The sequence below is a fragment of the Vidua chalybeata genome, chromosome Z (genome assembly GCF_026979565.1).
Source record: "Vidua chalybeata isolate OUT-0048 chromosome Z, bVidCha1 merged haplotype, whole genome shotgun sequence".
Classification (NCBI taxonomy): domain Eukaryota; kingdom Metazoa; phylum Chordata; class Aves; order Passeriformes; family Viduidae; genus Vidua; species Vidua chalybeata.
The window spans coordinates 26,751,088-26,768,305 of NC_071570.1; the positions used below are offsets into that span (position 1 = coordinate 26,751,088).

Here is a 17,218-nt window from a genome sequence, read left to right on the forward strand (position 1 = left end):
GCCTTTGACATCCAGCCTCTACTCTCAAAGAATACTGAAGGACTGTACAAATTTCTACTTCAATCACAGTCCACCCTGATGTTACATAAGCCAGATTTGTACCCATGAAAGAATGAGCTGAACTCAGTGTGGAGCTGTTATGTGTTAGGATGCTTCATTAGCAAAATTGAAGCTGTTACACTTTGGTTTCTGGGTTCAAATAAGGGAAAATTCTGTGAACTTGACTTCACGATATAAAACTAGGAAACAACAGGAGGATCAATAAGTAGAGAATTTTCTTAATGTGACTTTCATAATATTCTATGTTTCCAATAGAGATCTGGCCTTCATTTTCGGCACACTGACAACACTGTGCAGTGGTTAAGAGCAATGGAGTCCATTGGCCTGCCTAAGGTAAGCCTTTAAATTTCAGCAAAGAAATTTAAATCAAATCATTGGCTCAAATCATTGGCTCACTGAGGCCACTTTCATCTGCTTGAGCATAAACAGTTCCTTATAGTAAATCTAGAGGGAAGGGGTAATTCAAAAAAACAAATCTGAGGAGAAGGTAATGTGGAAAGCAGTGGGAGTGTCAGTCCTGTTGTTGGTGCTGGCAGTGTGTGTGGGCTGAGGCAGGGACACTAGCAGTGTTTGAACTAACTCAAACACTTGATATCTTACTGCTAATGCAGTCTCTGCGGGGACCTAGGAGGAATATGGTTTGAAACAGAAAACTTAAATATTTGCTTCCTTTAGGTTACCTCTTTGCATTGTTCCTCTTGCTGCCTCCTCCTCTTACTGTACGTGCCAGTTTCTCTGCTTCTACTCTATTTCCAGACTTCTTGCACCCTTCAGCGCACCTGCGTGACTGTGCTCTGCTCTTCTTCCACCAGCTGCTTTCTTGGGTCACTTATATTTACCTTCCTCCTTGCGGGTCTTCACTTGTTATCTCCCTCCCTCTGCTGCTGTTTCTGGGCACCAGTGAGTCTATTTTGGATGAAAATCCTTTAAGAAAAAGCTGTGTGCAAGCACCTATGCTGCTTGTTTGTACATTCTGGCAGCCACACGCAGGCCAGGGTAAGCAGTTCCCCAATCCAGGGTGCCTGGGTGCCCACAGCCTGAGTGCTACCTGAGGCACAGTGGGGACATTCAGGCAGCTCCTTGAAGGGCTGAATGGACCAAGGGTCAGCTACTGTAGGCAAAGTCACTGCAGGTGCCCATAACCAAAAAAGGGCACTCATGACTGCTGTCAGAAATGCCAGAGAGATGGGAAGGGGTCCTGCCCTTTCCAGGTCAGGCTTTTTTTTCCAGTTGAGTCCTTCAGCCCTCTGTTCAGCTGGCTGATTTCCACTCTGCCATCTCTTCTCTGAAAGATTGCGTTTCTGTCGTAAAGGATGGTCATGGCCAAAAGCTTTCCCAATTCTCCCTGACAAAGCTGTTTTGAGCAAATGATGAAGAGGGCACTGTGCTCCTGACTTACTCAGTCTAGTCTTATTAACCATGGGACAGTGCAGCCCTGAGTGACCAGCCAGGGCTGGAAGCATGCTGCCAACTCTCATGGTTAACTAAGTCTTTTTATCATATTTTTGTGGAGAAACAGTGTTTAGTGACTGGGACCAAGGCCAGGAACAAATTAGTGGTAGAACCAGAACTGGAACTTATGATGTGACTTCTTGGCTAAATTGCTTAATATTCCTCTCTCTAAATATCTTCCTTTGTAAATTATGTATTCACAAAGTTAAGGGTGCTGGCAATTAGAATTATGCATTTTTAAACCATACCTGATAGGTTTGGTTTGTAACGAGGCTTTGCAAATTGTAACTGCATTCCAGGTTTTGGGCATCTGTAGAGGACAAGCGCTACTGGCTGAGCTTATGCCAAAGGACATTTTCTAAAAATCTTGCTGAAATGCTGCCTGCTCATCTTCCTTTTCCCCCCTCTTATTAAGTAGCTTTTATGCTTTATTTAGCTCTTCTTTATGAAAACTACTGATTAAGTTAAAATAACATCAGAAGAGAAGTGACTCATAGCTGTATAAAAATAACAGCTGAAATTCTGTAAATTTAAGGTATGGTTCTGCAGAGTAAATGTTTCTGCTCAGTAATAAGTCATCTCTTTTAACTGTGTGCTCTTTGCCTTTAAGATCTTTTATCCAGAGACTACAGATGTCTATGATCGGAAAAACATCCCTAGGATGATATACTGCATTCATGCTCTAAGGTAACTGTTGACAGGAATATAAGTTATAGTAACTGACAGAGTTTGGAGCGTAAGCTTTAGGACAACCAGTATATCAAAATCTGTCAGAATTTTCAAGTTCATTAGTTTTAAGTTGGAGACAAAAGTTGAACTTTGTCAGGTCTATTGGACAAATAACTTTCAAAATAGAAATGAATTGAGCACACATATCCCGCTCTCAATAGTACACCCCCTTGCAAAATGAACATACAATTTCAAAATACATACTTCAACAGAAATCAAACAAATTAACAGAAACTTAGCAAAACATTAGTACAACCATGGAGCAGACATGCTGATCAGAGTGAAAATAATGATGAACTGATATATTTCTGTCCCAAAACTGAAGCAATTAATTACTGTATTCTGTGGTAATTCATGTAAAAATGATACATTCTCAAAGATTTAAAAATTCTAAGCAACTTGATTTTTAATGAAAAGTCAGAGAGGCTTTGACTACGCCTTTGAAAGTAGTGATTAATTTTTTTTTGTGTTCTGCCTTAAGGATTTTCTTTATGTTTAGCACAAATACATCTGCCCTGTGCTGTCCCTGGTGTGAGGAACAGTATTGTTAGCAGACAGCTCCACCCTCCTGTGGCTTTTCTAGTTCATTTCTTGCACATAGAGACCTTTCCCTTTAAATATTTTTGGCACTAATCTTTCAGAGAACAGAATTAACTTGCACTCTAGACTTTTTTCTCTGTTTCTAGTGGTGTTCAAAGGCACATCAGCTGCTCCAGAGCTATCAGACAGAAACTATTCAATACATGCTTTACTGAAACTTTTTTAGGGTTAATCCTTGAAATGATGTGCCCACTCTTGCATTCTGGGATGTGCACTTACTCACAGTAAACAGTACTTACCACTAAAGTTCACCATATTTGCTTAACATGCCAGGTGTTCATACTTGACATTCCAGTATATTTTTGCCATCTTTGACAAGAGTTAGCCCTTGAAATTATTGTACTTGGTGTACTATTAACTGGGAATTGACACCAGGACTATTTGAGGGTAGTTCTTGCCTGTAACTTGGTAGTGCAGTCTGTTCTGAAAGCAAGTGTCTTGTGTAAGCTTGAAGTGATTTCCTAAACAGAATATGTGGGACTACAACCTAAACCAGGTCAGGCTGACTCAGTGGGCTCTGTGCCCTCCACACCCCAGCTGTGTTATCGGCCAGCTCAAATGTTTTGCAGGAGGTGCAAGAACACATTTAATTTTAATACTTGCTCTCTCATGTATATAGGACATTATTAACTCTGGATTTGAATGCTACATAAACAACAACTTCATCAAAGATCTTCTTATCTGCCTTAGCATTGCAATGGCTATACCTCTTATCCTGAACAGAGGTTTACAGTGGATTGACCTATGGTAAAAATTTTCCTTTCTCCATCTTGGCATGCCCCAGGATTTATGCGGTACCAGAATTAGTCTGTGTTGTCTCAGCTTTCACTTCCAAGCTTGTCCTGTTTAAATTACTTTTTCTTGATGCACATCAACACAAAGCTCCAACTCTCTACCTCTGTACTTATGTTTTTGGGGTTTTTTTTTAGTGCTATTATTTTAGAAATTGACTTTTTATCAAATGTGTCATGCCATACTGAAGGCCTGGAATGCTTTCATTTATGATGCTTTCCCATGATATTGTAGGCCCCGTGCCTGCATCCTGTGCAGGATGTAAGAATAGAAGAAACAATGATTGAGCTTTATTTCCATACCTTTTCCTAAAATGCATGCCAGAAGTCCTTCACTTTAGTCTTTCAAATCAAACTTCAATCTCAGTCTTGAATGTCACACAAGCTACATTGAAAGCTGTTTGGGAAAGAATAGAATTAAGCACAGAGTGCTTTGATTGGCCAGCAGTGCTCCCAGGTGGATTGGCACCAGAGGAATGCTGAGCTGTATCTGAAACTTATATTTGACACCTGAAATAATAATATTTTGCAGAGAAAGTCATTGGCTGTTTATTGTTTTGCTGATCTTTTGCTGTTAAAAGGCCTGAAAATAGATGGGTACTCTAAACATGATGGTTTAAATATAGCTTTAGGGTATGTCCTGATTCAAGTCTGAAATTAAGACCATTGCACTTAAAGCACGTGGGATGACTTGTGCTGTCAAATACAACACTGCTCTGGCCAGGAAGGAGCTACTTAGCAAACAATTTCTTATTATATTCCTGTTCAATGTAATTAGCTCTTGCATTTCTCTCACTGAAACATCAATACTTGAAGTATTGATCGGGATAAAAGGCCAGGAAGAAATTAGTGGTAGAACTAGAACTGGAACTTCTGGTTCTGACGTGAAAAATACAAAAGCATAGATTCCATTATTTGCACTTTTTTTTTTTTTTTTTTTGTAAGCAGATTTGGGTTTGTTCCTGCACTAAATGAGGTTAACAAGAGGTTCATTTAAATTAAGATGCTAGCAGTGATTCTTCTTCATAAATAGCAGTGCTTAGAGATATTTTTTCCCTGAACAATTTAGTTCTCAAATTGTCTTTACGAGAAGATCACTGCTATATCTTAGACAAACTATCCCTCTAGAAGCTGGACTGCTTCAAAGCATTGTTTTCCTAGGAAGCAGCAGAATAACAAGCATGCCATAAAAGAAAAAACATGCTACTTTCAGAATTATTTTTCACAGCATGTTATAAATGAGCTAATCATAAACCAAGTCCTGGGAACATCTGCCTGATGCAGATCTGTGTGGGTGATGCTTTCTATTGAAAGGAGTTTCACCTAGGAACTGCTCTTTCTCCTTTGTTTTCCCCTTGCTCCTGATGCCTTGAATTCAGTTTTCTTAACCACGAGGACCCCCGCTTTTGACTTTGTGTGTTTTCTGAGGTTCAAGTTACACAACAAAAACATTAAGCAAGCTGTTTCAAGCGAAATTATATGTTAACTCAGTCTTTGTGCTCTCTGCGAGACTCGAAGAACATTCTCAGCACCATCTGGTGGTTAATAAGTTTATCCAAAGAAAGGAGCATAGGAAATACCACACATGGTTCAACATCCTTCTGGAAGTGCTAAACAGCAAAAAAAAAAAAAAAAATCTTTAATGTTCATAGCACTCTTTCTTCTTGTATCTTTTTCTACTGGTGACCCAAAAAAAGAGTCAACACTGTCAGCTGCTGATTTCCATAACTGTTTGTATGACACCCAGCATTTCAGACAGGATTGTGTCCCTGTCTCAAACTTGGAGCAAAATCTTTCTTCACTCAGAAAGTCTGGAAGGCAGACCAGGGTAACAGAAGAACCCGATTCATTACTATAGTCTTCTAAGGTCTATATACTTTCTTTCCCCCCTGAAAAAGCTAATTAATTTTAGACAGATTTGAAATATAAGACTGGTATCAGCAATGGTTTTGAGAGGCTGTAAAGGCAGCTTGACCTACCTGAGATCCTTTGTGTGCATCCAGATGGGGGCAGGACAGAGGAGTAGGTGTGGCAGCATGGAAGATAAATGGTGCTCCTAAATACATAGAACAGCTACAAAATATGTGCTTTGAAATCTCATCCTATAATTTGCTAGTAGCAAAAAAATCCCCTCTACAAGAAAACACAGAAGGGATATATGCCTCTTTAGAAACAAAATCCCTAAAACACTAAGCACGTTTGCAATGAATGATGTTGGGGTGAAGTAAGTTTGAAAAGGGGTGAAAAATAATCCTTTTGGAAGAATGTGTTATTTAAGTATGGTTTTAAGAACCTATCTTTTTTTATTCTTTCTTACTTAACTCACTTGTTTATTGAATTTCACTGATAAATTATAGAAACATCAGTCCTATGTAGATAAATACAAGCCTTGTGTTTGGAAGCTACTGTGAAAATTTTTATGTATTCAGCTGTTTTATTCAGATAGCACCCCAGAGCTCTAGGAATGAGTGAAGGTGTTTTACGTGCTATATTGAAATGAAAGTATTAGTTCTTGGTTAGTACATTAAATCAACTTTCTTCATTTTCCAAGAGTAAAATAGGTAATGACACAAGTATTTTGAGATGGTGTTGGGTGGACTTATAGGTCCTTGTTCCTCTACCCTTAGTAAGAAGGGTGTCAGTGATTTATGTGTTTTTCTGTTAGTAATTATAGGGATGTAATTAATGCAAGTAAAACCAGAACATAGATCCAAAGATATAAGCTGTGCTAAAATGCTTTCAGATCTTGATTTTTTTCCCCCAGTACTAGCTTTTGCATTTCTTTACCTATCTTTCACTGAGGTTTTCTTCTTGTTTATACATCCCCTGTGACCTGAGATATGCTGACAGTGCCTCTCTCTTAGAGATGCTTCTTGGAAAGATTTCTCGTTCTCTAAGTCTTAAAAATACAGCATAAAGAAAATTGTAGTGTCAATTTATTCTGTATTGCCACAACTAAGTCAAGGGTTAAAGGACAAGCTTCATAAAAGTGCTTTTCTTTTGTACAGAAAGCAAACTTCTCAATCACATGCAGAACTTTAAAGCCTAATTTTCTTCTTTGCAGTTTATATCTCTTCAAGCTAGGACTAGCTCCACAGATCCAGGACCTTCTGGGAAAAGTAGACTTCACAGGTAAAAAGATAATCATATGTTAGATGGTTTTTTCACACTGCAAATCTGCTAACATTGTACATATTTTCTATTATGGCCTCTCTCCTCTGACAACATTGTTACAAACACTGCTACAAATTAAACAGGTGGGAGGCTGCTATTTTTAATGCTTATCCGTCTCAGAAGGACAGGAGGGAGGGAGTTTTCATTGACTACTTGTCGTATGTTAGAGTCCTTGGAGGAAAACTGCTCAGAAGCCCTGGTCAGAAGCACTTTCAGAAACATTTTTGTAGGTAAGGTTATTCATAGTGAAATTGTCATTGCTTCTGTTCTGACAATATTTCTGGGGTTTTTGTTTTTTTGTTTGTTTGTTTTTTGGTTTTTTGTGTGGTTTTTGTTTTTTTTTTTGTTTTTTTGTTTTTTGTGTGGTTTTTTTTTTGTTTTTTTTTTGTTTTGTTTTTGTTTTGTTTTTGTTTTGTTTTTGTTTTTTTTTGTTTTTTTTGTTTTTTTTTTTTTTTTTTTGTCTGAACAGAGGAAGAAATCAGCAACATGCGAAAGGAGCTAGAGAAATATGGTATACAGATGCCATCTTTCAGTAAAATTGGTGGGATTCTGGCCAGTGAATTATCAGTGGACGAAGCTGCCTGTAAGTGTGACTCTTGTTCTGTTCTCTACCAAATGCTTTGACAGAATGCTAACAATGTATTTTCTGTGTTCTCATTCACATAGCTCGCTGCCTCTTAAAGAGCTAGGAAGGAAAGCCAACGAGTTTTCACTACCACATTGCTTCATTGTTACAAGGCCTCTTCAAAATTTGCAGTCTGAGTTTTTTTGGTATCTCCATTGACCCATAGGAAATGCTACCAAAAGCAAAGATTTCTCACAATATTTTGAATGGGTTTAATGTTATTTGGTAGGTAGTGCTCCTCTAGAATAATGAGTTGACCTCTGTGCATGCCTCTGCACCATATGAGTACAACGAAGACTTTTATGGGAACTTGGTGCCTTCTCTTTGCCTCCTCTTTTTATTTTTTGCCTTTTGCAGTTTTCCTAAAACACCCAAACAGGTTGCTGTGAGGACAAGTCACTGTTCCAGACAGACAACTCTCTCACATATGGTGTTGTATATTTGGAACTTACCTCCATGAGTAGCTTTCAATCTGTTGGATCACTGGTGTGTGACCCATTGCATGGCAGAACCCTGCTGGAGGGTAGGCCCTGCTGGACAGTTAGGGTTCGTTTGAGTCTATCTTGAGCAGCTTCCATTCAAAACCAAATTAAATGGTTTTTTTTCTGCTGCTCATGCCTATTCATGTGTAAGTCTAGGTGTTTTTTTTGTATACCACCTTTTTTTTTTTTTTTTTCTGTGAAATGAAGTGATACATTACCAAAAAAAAATTACTTGAATTTAAATGATATGAAATTAAGTGTGCTCACTTAAACCAGTGTTTGAGCTGTAGTTATTTTCCAGTCTTTTCAGAAGGGTAAACTGAAGAACAGAAGGGCTGTCTGTGCTACTTTATTCAACCCTGCAAAGTGGCAAGCTGATTCATGATATTACTTAGTGTGCTGAAATTTCAGAGCCTAACTTAAAACACACTTGATATTGATTCACATTGTCTGTGTTGTATATTTTGAAGCCTGCTTATTATGTGCATGCTTCACCAAAGGTAGATCTTAAAATGTTGCCTTTTGAAGTAGCAGGAGTTTTTTAGCAGATTTTTAGATATTTAGTGACTACCAAGCACTTTTTCAAGGGAGCTCCCTCCACTGAAGATTAAAGGGCTTCCTCCTCTGAAGATGAAACATGCTTCACTGAAAGCCTTATTATAGTGTGTAGGGCTTCCTTAACTTGTGAAGTGTTTCAGTCTTAGAAAAGCAGGGTTTCCTGATGCTGGTTCTGTCCCTCTGAGCAAGGATTGTGCTGTAGATAACATGCTCTGCCCCATGACAGGAAACATCTGCTATGGGAACCCTCACACACTAGTGAGGTTGGATAATGGAGATCCTGCCAAAGGAGGGGGTCTGCCATCCTTCTTCCTAAATGGAGTATGCAAAAGGAGATACAAAAGTGGAACAACTGATGATTCCTACTCTGCTGTCAGCAATAGTATAAATCAGCATGGGAAAAATAAGTTGAGGTGCTTTCACAGAGAGCTTATTCTGCAAGGAAACCTCTCTCTTATTCCAAGCTTCCAGCCTGCTCTTTCAAGTCAATGAGGTTTCTGACTGTTTTTCTTGGTAGGTGGGCTCATATCTACCAATATCTGTTTGATTCTGTCCTAAGCTTGACCCTATCTTTTGGCTGCTTTTTGCTAGCTCCATTTAGGAGCTTCACTCTTCCTATGTGTTTTGTTATATGAGGATGTTTGGATCATATATGTGTCTAAGGACAATTTTCTTAGTCCCTTGGAGCGGATATGGATGTACACAGAACCACAGAATGCCTCAAGCAGGAGGGGACCCATGTGGACAATTGAATCCAAGTTTCTGATCTGCACAGGATTACCTAAAACTAAACCATGCTGCTAAGAGCATTTGTACAGATGCTTCTTGAACTCTGTCAGGTTTGATGCTGTGACCGTTTCCCTGGGGAGCCTGTTCCAATGACTTACCACCCTCTCAATGAAAAACCTTTTCCTCCTGTTCAATGTGACCTTTGTCTTTTCACAAAGTTCAATGAGAAATTAAACCAGTGTGCTTTTCTGCTTGTATCTCTTCCACCATGCTAGCTGCTTCTACTGCCCAGCTGTATTCTGCTGAGCTAGAGTGAAACAATTTTAGAACAACCTTCTGGCATGAGCTCAGTGCTAAGCAATTGATTATCCACCAACAGCTATGCAAGTTCCAGTAGCTGCCATCTCTGAGGGTGTATAGCTTCACTTCATCCTTCATTTGCCCCTGTTGAGTGTTCAGTGATACGATCTTTTGTCTGACTTCCCTAAATTTGCACAATCCTTTTTCTCCTGAAATCTCAAATCTGAAGCATTTCTGCTTTCTTTCATAAAGTGAGAGAAACTAGAGTCTTTTAGACTCAGATATTTAAACCGTCAATTAAACTTAATCCAGATAACCTCTTTTTACTGTCATGCTTTTTTCCACTTTAGCAGCACCATGCAGGGCCAAGTAGAAAGTAAGTATTGACAAAATAAGGAAAGATGGTCATTGTGTTTTCCCTTCACATGTCTCCTTGGTGGCATGAAAGTAAATCCTAGGCAGGCTGTTGTGCTGATAAATGGGGAGCTGCAATGTTCCTCCTTTGGGATATGATCTAGATACACATTTTTCAGGAATTTTACATTTTGTGTAGTAAAGTCTGTAAAATATTTGAGATTAATGTGCCACCAGACAGGCACTGGAGTCTCTGTGGCATGAAGGTCCAGATAAAGTGCAGCTCTAGTGCAACTCCATCTAGACTGATCTTAGGGCCAAATGTGTTCAGGGAGTAACTGTAAGGGGTGTATTAGCTACTACTCTACCACTGTAAGTGGTTTTGAATTTCTACACTCATATAAATTTACTGTGTGAAAAAGCATGAGCTTTTGTGACTTTTAATTTCTTGGCCTCAACTATTTGTTTAGTAGATGAAGTGTTTGTTTTTTTTTTTTTCCTCAAAGGAAGTGTTTTTTTTCTCTTTCTTAACACTTAAGCTGGTCAGTGGCTGCAGTGAGTCCTGTGGCACTCTTTTCCCTTTTTCCGGTGTTTTGAGGACCCTGCAAAGCCTGCTGGATTTTTTTTTTTTTTTGCCTCTGTTTGAAGTCTACTGTCTTGTGGCTTTGCAGGTGACAGGAGGAGGGACCATTACATCAGGATGTCTCATGTGCCTAGGGGTTCATGGAGATCTTGATGTGCAAAGAACCATCTCAGGGAGGCTCAAATGTAATATGCAGGGCTGCATCCTGCCTGGGAGGTGAAGGGTCTTAAATGTGTTTTTCCAGAGGACAAGTTCAATGGAGTTTCAATTTCCTTATTCATGTGCAGCATCTCTCAGATATACTCAGTTTAGACAGTACTTTTATATGGACACAAACACACAGCTTTAAGGTAAAAACCTTAAACCAAAAATACTTTCAATTCCTACAGATAATTACTTTCTAAATAAATTAGGACTTGAATGATAAAATATAACTCATGTTTTATTTTCTGTGGTTTAACCCCAGCCAGCAGCCAAGTCCCACATAGCCCTTCACTCACTCCCCAGCCAGCAAGATCAGAAAGGTAAAAAAAAAGCTGGAGAACTCATGGGCTGAAAAAAAGACAGTTTAATAGGGAAAGCAAAGGCTGTGCACACAAGCAAAGCAAAACAAGGAATTAATTCAGTGCTTCCCATGAGCAGACAGATATTCAGCCATCTCCAGGAGAGCCGAGCCCCATCACATATGATGGTGACTTGGGAAGACACACTCCATTACCCCAAATGTCCCCCTCTTCCTTCTTCTCCCCACTTTATATACTGAGCATGGTGCCACATGGGATATCCCTTTCATCAGCTGGGGTCACCTGTCCTGGCTCTGGCTCCTCCCAACCTGCCAAGCACCTCCAATCCCCTCCCCAGTGTGGCAGTACTAAAAGCAGAAAAGGCCTTGGCTCTGTGCAAGCCCTGCTCAGTAATAACAAAAACATCTCTGTTATCAACTCTGTGTTCAGCACAAATCCAAAACACAGCCCCATGACAGCCAGTGAGAAGAAAATTAACTCTATCCCAGCTGAAACCAGCACACCCCTGTTTGGGGGAAGGGTGAACATGGAACAGACAGCAATGTGCCACCTTTGAGTAAACACGAAGTTCTACAATTTAGAGGAAACATGGAGTGAAATGTTCAAATCTGTAAATTATTGAACATAAATTAAACACTCCTTTCAAATAAATCAGAAGAAACAGTGACAGCTTTGACTTTTTTTGCTTCCTGAAGTTTAGGACTGTGCTTTCAATTTTAGTGCATGCAGCTGTAATAGCAATCAACGAAGCTGTCGAGAAGGGAATAGCTGAGCAAACCATTGTGACTCTGAGGAACCCAAATGCAATGTTGCTCAATGTGGATGAGGAACTGGCGCAGGATTATCAGAATGAACTCTTTGATGCTAAAAGAAAGAAAGAATCAAATGCAAGACTCAAGGTAGTGGTGTTTTATTTGTACTCCTCCTACGCGTGTTTCTTCGTGTTTCTTGTCATGCTATAGCATTATTATTTCTCTAAAAATTAACTTAATTTTTAAAATTAGTACAATTAGGAAGAAACCATCACTTTTGAGATAACTAAGAGAAATAATGGTAATGAAATAAGCTAAAAGCCATTTTTATAAGAATATGATTACTATGAGTATGATGCAGCTTAACTTTGCCCAAAGGCTAAATATACCAGAAGACTAAATAGTCAAGTAACTAATTTTCAAGTGCTAATTTTCTCAGTTCACTTAGTCAACAAATTGCTTTACAAATACATTCAGTAAATGCTTCAGCTGATTCAGTTTTAATGACTTTGGCTAATAGCTTTTCTCTTTGCAAACTGTTTTGTGTGAACTAGCAACAATTTTGTTTTCTTAGAATGGCACAATTTCTGATGAAGAGAGAGATGTCTATGAGGAGTTGCTGACACAAGCTGAGATTCAAGGCAATATCAATAAAATAAACAGTAAGCTATTCTGGATCCTCGTGGAAGTATGCACAAAATACGTGATCTCCCAGATTCCAGCTGAACACAACTTGAATCCACCTGAACAAACAAAATATTTCTGTGGAAACTTGTAAAATATGCACAAGTGGCTAATATCTGTCTACAACTGGTTTTGTCATGCTACTCTTTCTCTACTAATCTTTGCAGGGGGAAGGGCTAATTTCTGTTTGTCGTTTTTGCTGTAAGGATTCTTCAGAATCAAATAATTTATTGCCTGCTCTGTTTCTTTATGTTCTTTTTGTGTGCAGAATACTGTAAATTTTGACCCCCTCTTCTATATAGACCCAAAATTAACTCATAAGCTTTTGCTTAGCTGTGGTTGAACTGCTTCCACCCAGGCTCACACAGAGCCAGAGACTCCCTTTGTAGGATTGGACATGAAAGAGGTAATTCTCTGCTAGATAAAGATTGCCACCCTAGCTGGCTTTTACAAAAAGTGACATGCTGACAGCAATGGACTTCTTTTCCCCAGGAAAGCTGTATTTGCTGTTTATAGGCATTGTTTTCATTTCAGTTCACATAGTTTTAGTCCAAGTGAATGAGGCTATTGACCGGCAAGATGAAGGGGCACTGATGGCAGGTTTGAATCGCCCTGCTCTGAGCCTACTTGAAGTTCTGCCGCAAAATTCCTCATGGTACCTATTGCAATTGTGTGATTCTAAAGAACAGAAAATGCAGGTAATTGAACAGGTACTACATGTCAGTTTGCACTTTTTAGCTGGTTTTAAACCAGAGAGAAATTGTCTTTACTCTGCCTTTCTGCATCATTTATAAAGTTTTATAAAGATTTGAGAATAACTGATGTACTAATAAATACCAAAGAGCTGCATTTGCTCTAAAGAGCATGGTATCCTTGTATTTACTAAGATATAAGAAAAAAATTTAAGGTATAACATGCAGTCCCTAATATTTTGTTTACAAAATGAGTTATAACTTGAGTACAAATAAAAGTAATATTGAATCATTAACATTAAAATAAAGTGCAAGTTGGGTTTTAAGGAAAAAAATCTACTAATTTAAGTAAGACAAAAATCACAGGAAAAGATTAATGCTGTGTTTACTGAGCTTTGTATTTGATGCACAGGTGATAGTACAATCAAATTCCAGTGTACCATCACCAGATTTATCCCTTGTCTCCCATCAAACAATAGCATAATTAAACCTTATTTTTCTGATCTGTTAGATAGCAGGCATTCCAAATATGCTCGACAAAAGTGAAATACAGAAAGAAGTTAGAGTTGCCAATGCGGAAGCTGAGGCTCACAAGCTTAGTGAGTAACTGTTTTAATACTCTTTACCATTACCATTTAATTATGTTAAGATAATTGAGACCACCATTTCTTGCACACAAACAAGGTTTCTCAAACTGAAACCATATGTATTGCATTTTACTCTCATAATTTTTCTTCTCAGTGTCACAATTGCCAAGTCAGCAATCTGTGCTGCATTGGATGTACTCTTATTGAGATAACCAATTTGAGCTACTGGCAAGCACAGCAGCAAAAAAAAAGAAAGCTTGATGGCTTGAACAAATATTTATCAGTGTAGTATTAATTCTCACTTGGGAGCAATGACCATACTTGTAGAATTAAGATGGAGGAATATTTTTCACATTGCAGAGAAAAATTATTCTCACTTTTAGACTAAATCTAACCTATTCTTAGTCTGTTAAGAATGCCACATGTCACAAGTTATACTTTGTAAAAAAATATAGTTAAAGGGGATCTAAATTTGCAGTGCATATGTTGCTGCTTTTGACTGGAAACTTCTTTGCTAGGAAGTTAACCTTTGGTTGATCTGCTGTCATTTCATACTGCATCTGGGCATGGCTATTTTGTCTCTGGTACTGTATTTAATGCTTTGAGATCCAGGCTGATTGCTTTTGTGATGTGCCTTAAAGGCTATATTGTGAGGTCAGCTTAAGTCAGAAGATAAATTTGACTTTATACCTTAAATGTTAGCCTGTTTATCATTATTTAGCCATGGTGAGAAGTACTTTCTCTGAAAGAGTTACCTCTTGATAGAGGAAAGGAAGAAGGAAATGTGATGTGTAAAAAACATTAACAGCAATCTGGAGAGTAACTTAGTTCTTCTGTTTGGCTTCAGAAGAAAAAAAATAGTGGCTTTTGTTATAGGACTGTGAGCAATGTAAAATATGTTTTGCAATTTGCATGCTGGGTTTCAAAATTAGAAGTCAGTAGCTTGGTTATTGGCTGCAGAACTAGTCTAGTCCATTTGTGGACCTTGACTCCTTTCCTCTTTACATTTTTCTTTAAAAAAGCATGCATGCATGCTGTAGCTGTGAAAGCCTTTCCTGATTTCTAACTTTAGGAATAGCCAATAGACTGTCTTCAGGGACAATGTGGTCCCCTATGATTATGCTTCAGAGAAAATTAAATGAGAGGAGAGGGTTTTTTTTTTTTTTTTTAGGTGGGCCTGGCTAAAAGGTTTTCAAAGACTTTGTTTTGTATAATAAGCTCTGAGTGTTGCTGTATACACAAACTGTGGATGGTATCTTCTGCACAAGAAGTCTTGTCTCAGATTTGGGCAATCAGTGGTAACTAAAAATGTTCCCTGGGTGACAAGACACAGAAAAGCCATATGATAAGGTAGAGGAGTGGGGCTTACTGATGGAAAAGGCATTTGCATAATTGCTCTTCTTCAATTGGCCACATGTGCTCTAACCTTCAAGGTTGCTTCCCTTTCTGCCTGACCAGAGTGTTGCCTTGTACAGTGTGTTCCTGGGTGTGTCCTGGTTATGGTGGCAGTGACTAGGCTGAGGGATGTTGTAATGCTTCTGCAGCTGTCCAAGTGGGAAGTGTTTTTCAGCATTTTTTCTGCTGGGCTTCAAACCCCTGACAATGTCAGTCCAGCAAAAAGCAAAACAGGCAAGTTGTTGAGGTACTGAAAAGGTTTACACTCCTACCTTCATATTCCTCTCTTTGTGGCCTGTTTAAATTAAAATCTGAGCTGTAGCAAAGGGATTCATTTCTAGATGGCAGTGCCTATAAGGGCTGATCTGCCACACTGGCAGAAAAGCAAACAGGTGTTGGCATGCAGAGGAAGTTCTAGAAACCATAGCATGCAGTTTTTCATCAGTTCAGCTACTAATTTTCTGGCAGAAAATCCAACCCCTCTAATAGATTTGGCTGATTTCCACCAGGCCCCTAAAATAGACACTAATAATCACTAATAATGCTATTGGTACTTCAGGTACTGGCCTGTTTTAGCTAGCTCAATTAGATTCTGCCAAAGGAAGAGGTGAGAGAGGAAATGTGGTGCAGAAGGAAAGGAGCAGTTGGGTGAAGCAAGACCAAGGTGTTGGAGCTGACATACACAGCAATACCTGCTGCAGGCACATCTAGGAGGATTTAGATCTTTCTCTGTGCTAGGGTGTGGTCAGCTCCTTGTTTTGTGTTAGAAGTTCAATAAGCAGTCTCTCATTTCTAAAAGTCCAGTAATTTTAAAGTCCTCCAGTCAATTATTTGCTCAATACCTTTGAACAGAGATGGTTTTTGCAACATTCAGCAGTCATATCATTTCACAAAAATGTTTTTTTCTCTTATGACAGAAAATTATGTTCTTTGTAATAACCTAGTTGTCATCTACATGGCATGAAGAGCAAACAGCATATGAAAATTAATAAGCTTTTTTCCCCTGCTGTTCTTTAGAACTTATAGCGGTTGACAATATCAATACAGCAATTCGTAACTGTGATCCTAATAAAACACTGGTTGCACTGATGAAACCCGAGGCACAGCTGCCTGTTGTTCACTCATTTGCTGCTGCTGTCTATCAGACTGAGCTGTTCAACCTCCAACAACAGAATGCTGTGGTAAGAGTGAAAAGCTTACAACCTGCTCGTTGAAGTCGTGTAGTCAGACCATGAAAGAGCACAAACATAGTATGTTGTTGTGTAAAATCAGACATAATTCTCTTGCCATGGTGTTATGTATTGCATGAATCATTTTGGTTGAAAAGGTAGTATTTAATTGCAGAGTTTGTTTCTTGCCACACTTCAGTTTGGCTGAGCTCTTTTGTTGCAACAAATCAACGGACTTTTTTTAATTGTTGCACGCTCCTAATGAGGACTAACTCTGGTTTATATATTGTGTAGAAAAATAATCCCCTTTTTTTAATAAAAAAAAGTATGAGTAGGATCAGAAGAGATGAGATTGTGGGGCAAAAGAAGGAAAGGCAGACTGGATGGAACATAGAAACCCACTGAGCTCCACCACCACTGTTGTGCCAGTCTGGCATGCCTGTGACTAGGAAACTTTCCAGGCTTCTTAAATGAAGCTCATATCCTTGATGGTATCTCGAGTGTGTAACTCAAATCTGCTACACTGCTTATTTAGCTTCCTGACTGCAGTACATTATTGTCCTACAGAACTACCTGGCACATGATGAACTGTCTATTGCAGTAGAAATGTTGTCAGCTGTTGTGTTGCTAAACCAGACCTTGGAAAATAAGGACATCCTGATGATAAAAAATCATCTCAGAGACCCATGCCTTGGCTTCAATAATCTGGAAGAGGAGAACTTGCAACGGTAAAGGTTAATTTTGTCTTGTCTGGATGAGACTTGGCAACTTCTGGAAAAAAAAAGTAGGCTTTTTTTGGGTGGACTGTCCCATGTTGTGGCTGTGAAGTTGAAAGAGCTGCAAGATAAACATCTGTGGTTTAAATTTAAAAGGGAGAGTGTGACAATTGCTGTCCTAGTTGAATCTAAATATAAGTAATAACAGCCTTGAAGGCTGTATACATGTGAGTTGCAGGGAAAATATCCTCAGAAAGCAAAC

The 17,218-nt window shown here is 38.8% G+C and overlaps 1 protein-coding gene across 4 annotated transcripts in view; it reads left to right on the forward strand.

The window, feature by feature from the left end:
• IQGAP2 (IQ motif containing GTPase activating protein 2) overlaps window positions 1–17,218 on the forward strand; it is a 122,803-nt gene that overhangs the window by 65,680 nt on the left and 39,905 nt on the right. Inside the window, exons 4-13 of one of the 4 annotated variants that reach the window (XM_053931403.1) lie at window positions 316–393; window positions 2,123–2,199; window positions 6,697–6,764; window positions 7,276–7,389; window positions 11,682–11,860; window positions 12,288–12,375; window positions 12,932–13,095; window positions 13,601–13,688; window positions 16,089–16,252; window positions 16,808–16,968. In XM_053931403.1, coding sequence (XP_053787378.1) covers window positions 316–393; window positions 2,123–2,199; window positions 6,697–6,764; window positions 7,276–7,389; window positions 11,682–11,860; window positions 12,288–12,375; window positions 12,932–13,095; window positions 13,601–13,688; window positions 16,089–16,252; window positions 16,808–16,968 — 1,181 coding nt within the window. Of the gene's footprint in view, window positions 1–315; window positions 394–2,122; window positions 2,200–6,696; window positions 6,765–6,983; window positions 7,037–7,275; window positions 7,390–11,681; window positions 11,861–12,287; window positions 12,376–12,931; window positions 13,096–13,600; window positions 13,689–16,088; window positions 16,253–16,807; window positions 16,969–17,218 lie in introns of those variants that run through there. The other 3 variants (XM_053931400.1, XM_053931401.1, XM_053931402.1) reach the window with 3 other exon arrangements.